Raw genomic sequence first — 15,297 nt, 5'->3', positions numbered from 1 at the left:
ACGATTAGGGTACTTGAGGCACAAAATGTTCCTATTTATAAGAGAAACATTATCAGTGGTCCCCCATCAAACTAGAATATACAGTGTTTGAAATACTCAGTTCCTTTATACTAGTTATCTCATTTTCTCAAATTTCAAAATTAATCCACACTCTTCAAAGTGAATCTATTATACCCATTAAGCAACCCTCCCTCTTATGTATCCGGCTGCCAGAAGCAGCTCCAGCCTGAGAATGCACTTTACGTTGTTCTCTGTCAGTGCCCTAGGGCCTCCAGGCTGCCAATACTCACAAAGATCTGGCCACCTGCTTGAGGTTATCAGCAGACTGAGGGCTGAGAACAGCACACGTCTGAAAGAGTTCTAGGGATTCTTGGATATTTCCTTCCAGGCGAAATATCAATGCTGCCAAGAAAGAGAAAACACAGAAAATAAAATCATGTTCTAGGAAGAATGGAGCCTGACATCTGAAAAATTGGAGAAGAAGGAGGTAGGAAATCATATCAAAGAAATTCTTTGGATAATTGTGTCTCTAATACAATCAGATATGACTTCAGATGGATTGAAACAAGCAGCAAAGTTGATGATGAGCTAAAACCTTTTTTTTAAGGTATCTGGAATCTACCTATTCCTCCACTCCCAGCTTCCACCACGCAGATAATCGGGTACCTTGTAAATTATCCCACAAACTCTTCACTATAAGAACATTCTTATAGCTCCTCATCAGATGCTCTATTTATCATGATAATTCCAACATCCACCTGATAGTTTTCAGAGAGTACACTCAAATGGGGCAAGTGCAATCAATTAACTCAAGTCCAACAAGGAGATGCTGGCAAAGAATGCAGTAATATTTCAGACTTGGTTTTCAGTATAGCAACCAATCAGAATCAATCATTTTTCAGAAGAATTTACATGCTTAACTACTATCAGGCACTGTAAGTCTGGAACTTGTGATATTGGGAATAAAAGAGCATTATTTGGGCTTCCCTGGTGGTGCAGTAGTTAAGAATCTACCTGCCAATGCAGGGGACACGGGTTCGAGCCTTGGCCCGGGAAGATCCCACATACCGCCGCGGAGCAACTAAGCCCATGCGCCACAACTACTGAGCCTGCGCTCAAGAGCCTGCAAGCCACAACTACTGAGCCCACGCGCCACAACTACTGAAGCCCGCGCACCACAACGAAGAGTAGCCCCTGCTCGCCACAACTAGAGAAAGCCGGCACACAGCAACAACGACCCAATATAGCCAAAAATAAAAACAAATAAATAATTTATTTTAAAAAAAGCATTATTTGCCATGATATCCTAGATATGTCAATATCTTACCAATTATGTCAGAAAATTATATATTAATTTGAAGACTACAAATGCAATGAGTGGTAAACAAAACCATTCATTTACATCAAAGAGTCAAAAAGATAGTTCCTGGGAAAACTAAGGATGCTACTTTGGGCACTACAGAGTAAAATTCCAATCAGTGGTTCCTATACTTGATTTCTGATGAATTTCATTTATTCTCTGTTTTATCCTGTATACCTCTAGGCTTCTTCCCTTCATCCTGACTCACCTTACAAAAAATCCTCAAGCTTTTCCTCATCTCTTTTAGCTTGACTACAAGGAACCCTTCCAAAAGCTTCTTCTGGACCTGAAACTGCTGCATGAGGCAGGGACCCTAACAACTGTTCTGAAAAACACTAGCCGGAAACTAGAATAGGGGTGAAGGATAGTAGCAAGTTTTTTAAAGAGAACTAGTCATTTCTGAGGTCAAATCCAGCACAATAATCATGTTCTGATTTCAAAAAACAGTAATACTAAATAAGAGATTTGTGGAACATTTACTTGAATTTAAGTATTTCGTAAGTTGTTTGCTCTTTTTCCAGAACATAGGCAGAGTGTGCACTTCTCTGGCAAGAAGAGAAGAAATATATGTCTTACCTTGGACATAGATAGCATATTCACATAACCCCTGAGTCTCCTGAAGCTGTTCTTTGATAACATCCTGAAAAAGAAAGAAACAATACTTCTGAGTAGTGGTTAAGTGTCTTCAAATGTTTTTAAGAAAAGGTAAACATGGACAAGGAGTACATGTAAGAAATCTACGATATTAATGATGACTAATAAAGTAGTTCATTCGGATTCTTAAAAAAATTTCAACTCTTGTTATGATTGCTTATTCTAGAACAGGGGTCAGCAAAGTACAGCCCACAGGCCAAATCCAACCCACATAGCCTATTTTTGTACAGGTCTCAAGCTAAGAGTGGTTTTTTTATTTTTAAAGGGTTATTAAAAAATAAGAGAAGATGAAGTATATGAGACAGAGACTATCTGTGGCCTGCAAAGCCTAAAATATTTACCATCTGGCCCCTTACAGAAAAAGTTCACCAACTCCTATCTACACTCTAACTAGGCAGGCTAAGAAAACTATGAAAAGATTTCCGTGCACCATTATAGACGCTAGGAGCTCTCTGATGAGCAAAGTACAGGCTCTACCTTTGTCCTATGATGGGCTAAAACCAGGGAGCTATACAGCTCAGAGGGCAATCACCTGATTCTAACCTGGAGAATCAGGGAAGGCTTTTCCAGGCTAAACCGTTTCAAATCCTATGTTAGCAAGGGATGGAGGAAAAGCTGAGGTGGCCCAGAGAGTCAGAGAGAGAAGGGCTTCAAATGCCATGCTAAAAAAGGTTGAGAGCAATGGGAAAATCGTGATAAATTTTAAGTGGGAAGTAACCAGATTCTATTTGCTCCATTTTTGGAATATTGTGGAAATAGATGGAAAGGAGGCAAGATTAGGGGCAATGTTGGCATAAGAACTCTTGTGGTTAATTTAAATAAAAATGACAGGGATTAACTAAGGCGTGGGGTGGGGGGGCAAGTGGACAATGTCTTGAGATAGTAAGAGAAGGATCTCCAGAACTTGATGATTATCTATATTATATTAGGGAAAGTGGGTCAGAGGATTCTGACACAGACAGCTGGGTGAATGATGGTACCTATCCCCAAGGCAGGGAACAGGAGAAGGAATAAGTTTGGAAAGAAGAAGATAAATTCAGCTACAGAAAAGATGAATTTGAAATGCCTGGGAAGCATTCAGTACGCATCTCTAAGATCAGGAAGAAGCGTGTGGAATGAGCAGAGAAAGGAGTCAAGGACAGAACCTAGAAATAGCCCCAACTCTTAAGAAAAAAGCAAAAGAAGAGAAGCCAAAAAAAAGGAAACAGAGAAAGTGGTCAATAAAGGAAAAGGTAAATAAGAAAAGGAGAAAATCACAGATGAAAAAAAAATCTTTCAAGATCCATACTGGAACATTGCTAGTTCTTTACATTGTCATAGGTACAAATGTCACAGGTATAAAAACTACAACCTTAAAAGCATTACAAAGCTCCGAATGCCAAAAAACGAGAATGCCAGGGATATATTTTGCATGATGATACTATTCTCTGCCAGCAAGTTGTAACGTATATAGTAAGTTACCAAAGATACAGTTTAGAGAAAATACAAATGGTTTTAAAATATATAAAGGACCAAGCTCACCATAATAAGAGAATTATAAAACTCAATGAAATACCATTTTTCACCTATCCAGAGATCAAACAGTTAAATACTATGCCATATTGAACATCTGCTCTCCACCATGAGACCAACAAGTCCCAGAGAGTGGCTGCTCCTTCAGCCTGGTCTTGAAATGAGAAGACACAAGGAGCACACTTGAACCTGACCCACAGGCTGTGGTCAAACCCAGCCAACCTACAGCCAATCTGAAGGCCCATGAATAATAAGTATCTGTTGTTAGAGGCCACTGACATTTTGAGGTTGTTTCTTAAGCAGCATTATCATAGCAAAAGCTAACCAATACACAAAATGCAGAGAAATAAGATTTCATACATTTTTAGTGAGAGCTAAACTGTCACACAAACTCTGAGTGACAGACACAGTTAGTTGCCTAACCAAAGCCTGCCTCTCATGTTCTCTATCATTGGCCTCTCACCTTGCATGCTTCATAATCCTTCCGGATATAGTGGAGATGTATCAACCAGTTCTGCTTCTCCAAAATAGGAAACTCTGGAGCAGGGTATCATATTTTGACAAAACAAACAACACAGTCATTGTTAGGTTCTCTCCTTGAGCATTGTCCTCAACTAACCACAAGCATACTGTAATATCATGTTAAATTCTTCATGCTGCTGACCATAAGAATGCAGTGCATCAAAAATGTGTGGATTATTAAATTAAGAGATACTTGTCCTACTATTACACATTGAATATATACTTCTGTTCAGTTTTGGTTGTTTATAATGTCAGTTTCTCAACTGATAACTTGCCTGAAGAGAAAAACAGAATCATTCTTTCCCTCTTTTCCTCGCTCTCTCTCTCCCTGGTTTTAGAACGTGAATAAGATGACTTTCCAAAGGATATTTCAGGAGTGTTACTAACAAAATATACATACTATAGTTAATATCACATCTGATAGATCAGAGGACCAAAAATAGCTAAACACAGTCTTAGCAATAGCTCAAATGTGAAACATTATACTGTTGCCCAGGAATGAGAAGTCAACAAGAAGAAAAATATTTGAGCCACTGATTCATGATACAGAAACCCTGAGTTACTATCCCTTTGAACTCAATTAAAATACAGGAAAAAATTCATTAAGAAATTATTTTTCTATGGTAAAAAGGAGGACAAGTATTCACACCAACCTCAGAACAGTGGTGACCTCAAGGAAGGAAGAGGGAAGAGTAGAATTAGGAAGCAATAAAAAGGAGATTTCAACTGTTAAATGCTTTATTTATCAAAAAAATTAAAAGCTCTAGAGTATACATGGCTAAGTGTATTTATTTATTAAATCTGGCCTGTAAGTTCACAGGTGTTTGTATTTTTTTATGCATTTTAATACATGTTTGAGGTAATCCCTGTTTTGTTCCGTTTTAATGATCATTTTCTTTTTGTTGTTTTTGTTGGCCACACCACGCAGCACGTTGGATCTTAGTCCCCGACCAGGGATGGAACCCCGCACCCCCTGCAGTGGCAGCGTGGAGTCTTAACCACTGGACCACCAGGGTACTCCCTGATTTTTAAAAATGTAAAAGAAAGGGTATAGCAGGGGAAGAAAGGGAAACGATTTGTAATCATTTGTAATCACTCTGTTCCAGAACCTTAGGCGATATATCAACGGAAAACCCAAGACTTATATGTCCATAGTATGACGGGAAGGAAAAAAAGCTTACTATGACCCAGAATTAACATTGCAGGAACACAAAAATTAAGAATGCTGCTTACTCTTTCCCAAGAACAGGGAACAGCAACAGAATCTGTGAAGTGAAATTATGACAGAAAGTATGGATATGATTTTATATACCGAAAGAAAGAAAAAAAAGATAAAATGTTAAGCAACTAACTCTTCATCTTCTGATTACCCACATTCTCTGACTGAGACCACCCTTCTTCTAGTCAGCAAGGGCCTATGTGAGATTCTTCAATGACTTTTGTCTCCTTCCTTCTCTTCCCCCAAGCCCCAACAATCATCAGATATTAGCCATTCATGTTCTGCCTAACTAACCACTTCCAGAATTAAATTTCCTACTAAAGACCACACAAATCACCAAGCTTAAAGATGGATGTGAGGGACTTCCCCTGGTGGTCCAATGGGCAAGACTCCACGCTCCCAATGCAGGGGGGCCCAGGTTCGATCCCTGGTCAGGGAACTAGATCCTGCATGCATGCCTCAACTAAGAGTCCACATGCTGCAACTAAGAAGTCCACATGCTGCAACTAAGAAGTCCGCATGCTGCAACTAAAGATCCCACATACCACAACTAAAAGATCCTGCATGCTGCAAAGAAGATTCCACGTGTCGCAACTAAAACCCAGCACAGCCAAAATTAAATAACTAAATAAGTATTTAAAAAAAAAGACAAACAATAAGACGGATGTGAGTGGGTGTGCATGTAATCTTGGATCAAGTCTCAATTGTATGGCCTACCTCAATGTTACCTACCCTCTAAAGCAGCAGTCCCCAACCTTTCTGGCACCAGGGACCAGTTTCATGCAAGACAATTTTTCCAGGGACCAGGGGGATGGGGTGCGGGGGTGGTTTCGGGATGATTCAAGCACATTACGTTTATTGTGCACTTCATTTCTACTATTACTACATTGTAATACATAATGAAATAATCATACAACTCGGCATAATGCAGAAATCAGTGGGAGTCCTGAGCTTGTTTTCACTTGCCACTCACTGATTGATAGGGTTTTAATATGAGTCTGCAAGCAATTGATTTATTATGGTCTCTGTGCAGTCAAACCTCTCTGCTAATGATAATCTGTATTTGCAGCCACTCCCCAGCGCTGGCATCACCGCCTCAGCTCCACCTCAGATCATCATCAGGCATCAGATTCTCCTAAGGAGCACGCAACCTAGATCCCTTGCATGTGCAGTTCACAGTGCGGTTCCCGCTTCTATGAGAATCTAATGCTGCTGCTGATCTGACAGGAGGCGGAGCTCAGGTGGTAATGCAAGTGATGGGGAGCGGCTGTAAATACAGGTGAAGCTTCGCTCGCTCGCCCACGGCTCACCTCCTGCTGCGAGGCCCAGTTCCTAAGGGGCCACGGACCGCTACCAGTCCATGGCCCAAGGGTTGGGGACCCCTGCTGTAAAGGGAAGGAGACAACTGAATCCTTTGAGTTTACAATATCACTAAGTATCATTGCTTCCACAACCTAAAAGAAAATTTATAAAATGCAAATTTGAGTCTTGCCTATTATTACAATCTTACAATAAAAGACGAGGCATTTTTTGTGTTCCATGGGTGAAGAATGGAGGAAAAAAATGTTCAATTTGTAAGGTACCTCAAGGGCCCAGAGACTCATGAAATGGAGTACTAGGGATGAGAAGAAGGGAAAGCACCATCAAATTCAAGTGCCTAACAGTCATTTCACACTCCTGACGATACAGTTTGTCTAAAAGCTAAAAGAACTTTAGGCTCATCAAAGACTTTATAAATCATTTCAGTGCCCCATAACTGTCCTATTAACTGTGTAGTCTTGGGAAATTTACAGTTTCCTCATCTATAAAATAGAGACTCATTCATTCATTCAATAAATATTCACTGAGTACCAACCACATGCCAGGCACTGGGGATACAAGAGCAAACAAAACTGGTTATAAGCTTTCAGGGAGCTTATAATCGGGGCAGGGGTGGGGGGTGCGGGTTCGGAGAGTGCTGGCAGAAGGGATAGATGATAATAAAATCTCCGTTATTAGTTATATGCTTCTCACATTTAAATAGGAGAGTCAGGGGATGAAATAGCCTACAGAGATGTGAAGATTGAATGACAACACATATAAAGAGGTTCAAGTACTGTCTGGTACATGCTAACCCCTAAAAAAGTGTTAACTGTTGTTGCTGTTATTTTTATCATCATTATTATTAGTCATTTTCAAAAATGAGGAAATTCTGGATACCACAGAAATCCCTATGAATTCTGAATTTACAGTTAGAATTTTACCTGTAAATGTGTAAGGTGAATTTCTTGTATTCCAAATCATTGCTCACTCCAATTCCCCCTACAAACAGGGATACTGGTTCTTATATGCTTTCACAAGTATTATGAGAATTACCTATTTGAAAGGTCCTCTGAAAAAGATAGGCATGTAAGTGCAAAGTAGAGCCCCTCTTGTTTACAGCAGAGCAAGGTGGTCATCTCCCATGTTACACTTTAGTAGGAGTCTGTATTACCATGGAAGTCAGGTGGCCAGCTGATGAGATAAAGACAAGGTAAAGCCTTTCAGTCATCACCAAGGCAGTGGGGGCAGAAGGCTGGCAACCTGGCAACAATATTCCCTTGCCCTTCTCTTCTCCTGCCCCCATTCCACTCTTTTGTGACATCTCTTTCTTTCCTCCTCTAAGGATGCACAAGACATATCTTAATTCCATAACTGAACAAACATGACATCACAAGAATTCTTCTTCCCTGTAATTTGCCCTAGGTGCGAAATTCTCATAGAAATAACCAAAACTCAAAACTTTACATAAAACTGATTAATGGTAGTGAACAGCATCCTGGATATATGAATGCTGAGCAGAAAATTATTGTGCTTTGAACTTTTAGTTGAAAAATTTTCTAAAATGACTAAGGCTTTTGTAAGTACATTGTAAATGAACTCTTCTTTGGTAAAGGATCTCTTCCAGGACCAGAATACAGGCAACACATCAAATTTTTATATGTAGAAGTCCAATCTTGATTCAGTACCAGACTTCTATGGGACTTAGAGCAAGTTACTTAAGTCTCTGGGCCTCCATTTTCATGCCTATAATTTTCACTGGAAAATTATGAAAAATCTGAAAGTGATCATTCAATAAAATGTTAATTTCCTCATGTTATAATAGGAATTATAACACTTTTCTACCTCAATATATTATTTGAGACATCAAAAGATATAACAAATCTTGAAAAGAATGTAAATGGAAGACATTTTTATTAGTATCAATTTGAGCTCTGTATCAGACAGGGCCTAACAAGGAAACCCAGAAACCACTTGAGGATTTAGAAAAGAAGGACTTCAATGCAGTGAACAGGTGAGGGAAGAAATGAGAGGCCCAACAGGGAACAGTGATGCAAATCAGAGGTTAGCATGGGAACAAGTCACTACCACCTCTAGGCTGAAGGAAAAAGGAAGGGAATGTATTGCTACCAGTATCCAAGGCTGAAGTTACCAGGAGGAAGCTGAAAGCAGAATGGCCTGACTGGCAGAAGCAACAAAAGAGACGCTTCCAGAAACCACCCCACTCCTCCAACTTTCCAAAGCAGACAAAGAGGGGAAAGCCCTGGCTTCTCCTACTTCTTACCCTCTAATCTCTTGCCAGTTCCTCTCACTTGCTAACCCAGCCAGAAACTGCTGACACCAGAGCCTGGGAAGGAATGAAGCCCACAAGGGTCAGCTGCTCACAATACTCAGCAGAGAAGGGAAGGGTGAGGAATGGATCTGAGGGCAAACAGGCCCAGGATCAGCAGAAATACCAACTCTGCTCAGGAACATAGATGATGATGGAGGAGGAGGAGGAAACTGGACTGAATCAGTAGTCACCCAAGGATCCACGTTAGACGATAACTTTTTAAAAAAATATTAAACTGCTACCTATCCAACTTGTTTGCTTCTCATGAGCTTAAAATGGGATGAGGAAGAAAGGAAAAGGTCATATAAAAAGATCAATTATGGTTTTACTACATACCCTAGATTATTTTATTTTACTTTCTCAAATCAAAACTTAATTATATTTTATCCTTCTTAGGGGTGCATGGGTGTGTGTATCCCCCATGTGTATTTATATATGATATTTTTATATATTTATATGATTTACTTATATCTATAATTATATAATATTGATATGTAATTTATATATATATGTATTTGATATATATCTATATCAAAGTGTTTTCTCCCCTATTATAACACTGAATGTTCCCATGAGGCTAGTGAGTCATGCAATTCAGGGACTATTCCAACATTACAGATGAGGAAATTAAGACTCCAGAGGTTAAGTGATTTGCCCATACTCAACAACTAATTAATGGAAAAGGCAGGACTATAGCCCAGGTCCCCAAAGTTACTCGTTAAACTATACCAAGTTTCTGCCCCAATTGTAAATGACTTTCTAATTTTAAAATATAAGTGTCTGGGCTATCAACTAGACATAACTTAGCAATACAAAATTAGTAATGATTTTAAAGTTTTTCTATTATTAAAAAAAAGCAGGGCTTCCCTGGTGGCTCAGCGGTTAAGAATCCGCCTGCCAATGCAGGGGACACAGGTTCGAGACCTGGTCCGGGAAGATCCCACATGCCGCAGAGAAACTAAGCCCGTGCACCACAACTACTGAGCCTGCGCTCTAGAGCCCACAAGCCACAACTACCGAAGCCCGCGTGCCTACAGCCTGTGCTCTGCAACAAGGGGAGCCACCGCGATGAGAAGCCCTCGCGCCTCAATGAAGAGTAGCCCCCGCTTGCTGCAACTAGAGAAAGTCCACGGGCAGCAACCAACACCCAATGCAGCCAAAAATAAATAAATAAAATAAATAAATTTATGAAAAAAAAAAGCAGAACAGGACTTTTAACACATTAAGGTAGCAAGATTTTCAAATTTTTGAAAAAATTGGTTGGGTTTTTTTTTTTTTTAATACATACTTATGGTAAGACAAAGCTGAAAGGACACAGAGAGTATTAAAGACTCTCTCCATTCCTCCTCCTCACTAGAGGTGAACAGTTAGTATTTTCTAAGGAATTTCTATGCCTATATAAGCATATGGGCAAATATACACGTGTACATGTACACAAAGGGGATTATATTAAACATATTTGGAAACTGTCTGCTTATATCTACTGAATCTAAGTACATCCTTTCCAGTGACCCAGCAATCCTGCTCCTAGATGCATGTGTACCCAAAAAACATATATTGATACTTCATGGTGGCATTATGTATAACACCTCAAAATTAAAGTATCCCAAATGTTCATTCAGAGTAAAATGAACAAACTGGAGTATCACCCCACAATGTATTGATAATACTAGATTATAATGAAAAAAAACAGCCACTACTACATGCAACAATATAGATGAATACCACAAAGATAATTTTGAGCAAAGAAGCCAGATATTGCAAAGTACATACTGAATTATTCCATCCATTTATATTAAGTTGAAAAGCAGGCAAAACTGATCTACATGGTAGACGTTAGATACAAGTAACCACCTTTGAGAGGAGCGGTTAATGACTGGTAGGGGGCATGACGGAGGCCTCTGGGATGCTGATGATGTTCTATAACTTAATCAGGATCGTTAGTACCTGAATATGTTCACTTCGTAAAAATCTACTGAGCTGTACAATTATAATTTATGCACTTTTCCATATGTATGGTATATGTCAATAAAAAAGTGTCAAGTCGGGAATAAAGACACAGACCTACTAGAGAATGGACTTGAGGATATGGGGAGGGGGTGGGGTGAGATGTGACAGGGTAAGAGAGTGTCATGGACATATATACACTACCAAATGTAAAATAGATAGCTAGTGGGAAGCAGCCGCATAGCACAGGGAGATCAGCTCGGTGCTTTGTGACCACCTAGAGGGGTGGGATGGGGAGGGTGGGAGGGAGGGAGATGCAAGAGGGTAGAGATATGGGAACATATTGTATGTGTATAACTGATTCACTTTGTTATAAAGCAGAAGCTAACACACCATTGTAAGGCAATTATACTTCAATAAAGATGTTTAAAAAAAAAAAAGTGTCAAGAATCAAACTAAACACCGCCTCAACCAAAAAAATTAATTTCTGCGGGACTTCCCTGGTGGAGCAGTGGTTAAGAATCTGCCTGCCAAAGTAGGGGATACGGGTTTGAGCCCTGGTCCAGGAAGATCCCACATGCCGCGGAGAAACTAAGCCCGTGCGCCACAACTACTGAGCCTGCGCTCTAGAGCCCGCAAGCCACAACTACTGAGCCCGCGTGCCACAACTACTGAACCCCGCGTGCCTAGAGCCCGTGCTCCACAACAAGAGAAGCCACAGCAATGACAAGCCCGTGCACCGCAATGAAGAGTAGACCAAGCTCGCTGCAACGAAGACCCAACACAGCCAAAAATAAATAAATAAATTTATTTTTTTTTTAAATTTAATTTCTGCAATACCAATGCAGAAGAGGAGGGGGAGACATACAACTCAGTCTGCGGGTAAGGGTCAAGACTTCCTAGACAAGACACAAAAGGCATTAACCATAAAGGAAAAAAATTAATAAATCAGCCTTCTATCAAAATTAAAACTTCTGATCATCAAAAGATACATTAAGGAAGTGAAAAGATAAGACATAGGCTGAGGGGTGGAGACAAAATTCACAATACATATAATAGGCAAAGGGCTTGGACCCCAAATATATTAAAGAATTCTTACAAATCAATAATAAGAAAACAAACAATCCAATTTAAAAATAAGCAAAAGACTTAAACGTTTCCTTCACAAAAGAAATGAGTGACCAATAAGTACATGAAAAGGTGTTCCACAACACTAGTCATCAGGATAATGCAAATTAAAGTCACAATAAGATACTACAACATACCCACCATCATGTCTAATATGAAAAAGATGGACAGCATCAAATGCTGGTTTGAATTTACAGCAAGCAGAACTCTCATAATTGCTGGTGGGAGAGTAAAATAGTACAACCACTCTGGAAAACAGTTTTGCAATCTCTTATAAAGTTAAAACATACACTTTACATATGACCCAGAAATGCCACTCTCTAGGTACTTATCTTACAAAAATGGAAACACATGCCCCACACCCACAAAAAGATGTATAAATGTTCATAGAAGCTTTTACATAACTTTCAAAAACTGGAAACAACACAAATGTTCATCAACAGGAAAACGGATAAACAAATTGTGGTATAGTCTTACAACAGAATACTAGACAGCACTTTCAAAAAATAAAAGAACTACTGATATATATATATCTCAACATGGATGAATCTCATAAACATTATGCTGAGTAAAAGATGCCAAAAGCTAAATAGTACATACTGTATGACTTCACGGCAGGAAGTTCAAGCACAGACAAAATTAACTTTCAGGGACAGAAATCAGAACAATGGTTCCCTCTAGGACAGAAATGAAGGAAGGATTGACTGTGAGGAAACTTTCTGGGTGATAAAAATGGTTAACTCGACCTGAGTGATGATTACATAAGTACATATAGTTATCAAAATTCAAAAGTTGGGCACTTAAGATTTGTAGATTTTACTAGCATTGGGGAAAAAATAAAAGTTAAATTTAATTTTTTTATTTAAATTAAAAGTTAACACTGTTCCTCAAAAAAAAAAAAAAAAAAAAAAAAAAAACAGAATTACCACATGAACCAGCAATTCCACTTCTGAGTGTACACCCAAAAGAGCTGAAAGCAGAGAGCCTCTTTCTACAGTAGTTGCTGCTAAGATGCTTCCAAGGAAGCTAAGGTCACATTGCGGTGAGGCCCTGAATAGCACCGAGCCTGGCAGCCGCCAGCTGAGCACTTTCACCTTCATCTACTTGGCCTCATTCTGCACTACAATAGGTGACAGTCACAGAGGATAGATCAATGTTCTCATTAAAGCAGCCAATGTAAATGCTGAACCCTTCTGGCAAGGCTTGTTTGCAAAGGCTCTGGCCATCACCAACCTGGGAAGCCTCATCTGCAATGTAGAGGCTGGTGGACCTGCCCCAGCAGGAGGTCCCACCGCCTCTACCACTGTTCTCCAGCTAAGAAGAAAGTGGAAGGCAAAGAAAGAAGAACATGAGGAGTCCAATGACAACATGAGCTTTTTGACTAAATCTCTTTTGTAACATATTCAATAAAAAGCTGAAGTCCGATAAAAAAAAAAAAAGAAAGCAGGTACTCAAACAGGTATTTATACACCAATGTCCATAGCAGTGATGTTGACAATAGCCAAAAGGCTGAAACAACCCATATTTCCATCAACAGATGAACGGGTACACAAAATATGTACTGCATATACATACAATGGAATATTATTCAGCCTTAAAAAGGAATGAAATTCTGTCTAACATTCTATAACACAGATAAACCTTGAAAATAATATGCTAAGTGAAATAAGTCAGACACAAAAGGATAAATATTGTATGATTCTGCATATATGAAATATCCAGAATAGGCAAATTCATAGAGACAGAAAGCAGAATAGAGGTAACCAGGGGCTAGAGGGGAGGGGAAATGGGGAGTTATTATTTAATGGGTACAGAATTTGTTTGGGGTGCTGAAAAAGTTTTGTAAATAGATAGTGGTGATGGTTGCACAACATGGTGAACGTAATTAATGCCACTGAATTGTACTTTTAAATGGTTAAAGAAGTAAATTTTATGTATATTTTGCCACAATTTAAAAAAGAATCTTCTATTAAAAAATACTCTGGGGACTTCCCTGGTGGCACAGTGGTTAAGAATCCGCCTGCCAATACAGGGGACACTGGTTCGAGCCCTGGTCCAGGAAGATCCCACATGCCGCGGAGAAACTAAGCCTGTGCGCCACAACTACTGAGCCTGCGCTCTAGAGCTCGCGAGCCACAACTACTGACGCCGCGTGCCACAACTACTGAAGCCCACATGCCTAGAGCCCGTGCTCCGCAACAAGAGAAGCCACCGCAATGAGAAGCCTGCGCACTGCAGCAAAGAGTAGCCCCTGCTCTCTGCCACTAGAGAAAGCCCACGCACAGCAATGAAGACCCAACAAAAATAAATAAATTAATTAATTAAAAAAAAATACTCTGAAAACAAACCACAAGCTGAGATCAAGTTTATCACATAGTAAATACCGTCTCAGGTTGTAGATAAAACTCATTCTGGGCTATATAGCCACCCCAAAATGGATAAGGTCTTCAATGAAGACTCCTTTAAAGAAGGAAATATGCCCATGAAGTAAATCAATTAACTCACCTCAATTATGGATAAGGTCCTCAACTGAAAGCCAGAAGAAAGTTATCTGAGGTCATACCATGAGGAAAAATGAAGAGGACTTAAGTAGCCCCGTGTAGGATATTATTTTCTCAGAAGCATCAAGTAGTTCTGATAAACAATTCCAAATAAGTTGCTTGTTCTTGAAAAAGTCCTAATATATTTGGACAAAAATCCCAAATAGAAAGTTGTTTATCCCTTCCACAGCTGGTACTCACTACCCTCAAGACTAGAGTCAAGCTAGGATATGGGTCTCTCAAGCTGAGGAGGGAAGGGGGCAGGATGGGGGACAACATCCAAATCTAGACTCAGAACTTCTCAGTCAAAATGCCACGGCTGCTGCTTGTTCAAATAAAGTCTCTCTGCCTGCTAATCCAACTTCTGTGTGAATTCCTCACATTAAACTTACCAACTTCCTACCTTCTACTTTAAAGTATCATACTACTTAACCACAGCAGTGGTTCTCAATCAGGAACAATTTTGTACCCCCAGGGAACATCTGGCATTTTTTATCTCATTAGCCTGAATTGGGCATGGGCCAATTCTTGATTGGTGTATACTAATTACAACTCTCCTGGACTGGGAGTCAAATGAACCACAGGGTTTGACCCTGGAGGAATTATGGAAAGAACACTGGAGAGATGATTACAATACCCACAAGCCCCGCCACCAGACTAGCCAAATCACTCTTGTGATGAAATGAAATGACAGATACCACAGCGAGATGATTCTCATGTCCAGAAATGGTGTTTAAATTATTAGCGATGATGTTAGACATTGGCAGAATTCATCCAAATTTCA

General features: G+C 39.6%; 1 protein-coding gene across 2 annotated transcripts in view; it reads right to left on the bottom strand.

The window, feature by feature from the left end:
- The window catches only part of BBS4 (Bardet-Biedl syndrome 4), a 46,290-nt gene that overhangs the window by 17,387 nt on the left and 13,606 nt on the right, over positions 1–15,297 (bottom strand). For both annotated transcript variants that reach the window (XM_068555063.1, XM_068555057.1), the window contains exons 3-5: positions 3,990–4,063; positions 1,937–2,000; positions 291–402 (exon numbers count right to left, since the gene is read on the bottom strand). In XM_068555063.1, the coding sequence (XP_068411164.1) occupies positions 291–402; positions 1,937–2,000; positions 3,990–4,063 (250 nt within the window). The remainder of the gene's footprint in view (positions 1–290; positions 403–1,936; positions 2,001–3,989; positions 4,064–15,297) is intronic.

This window comes from Eschrichtius robustus, chromosome 1 (assembly GCF_028021215.1).
Source record: "Eschrichtius robustus isolate mEscRob2 chromosome 1, mEscRob2.pri, whole genome shotgun sequence".
NCBI classification, from domain to species: Eukaryota; Metazoa; Chordata; class Mammalia; order Artiodactyla; family Eschrichtiidae; genus Eschrichtius; species Eschrichtius robustus.
Note: the sequence above shows the minus strand (reverse complement) of the source record. Positions and strands in the feature narration are given on the sequence as shown.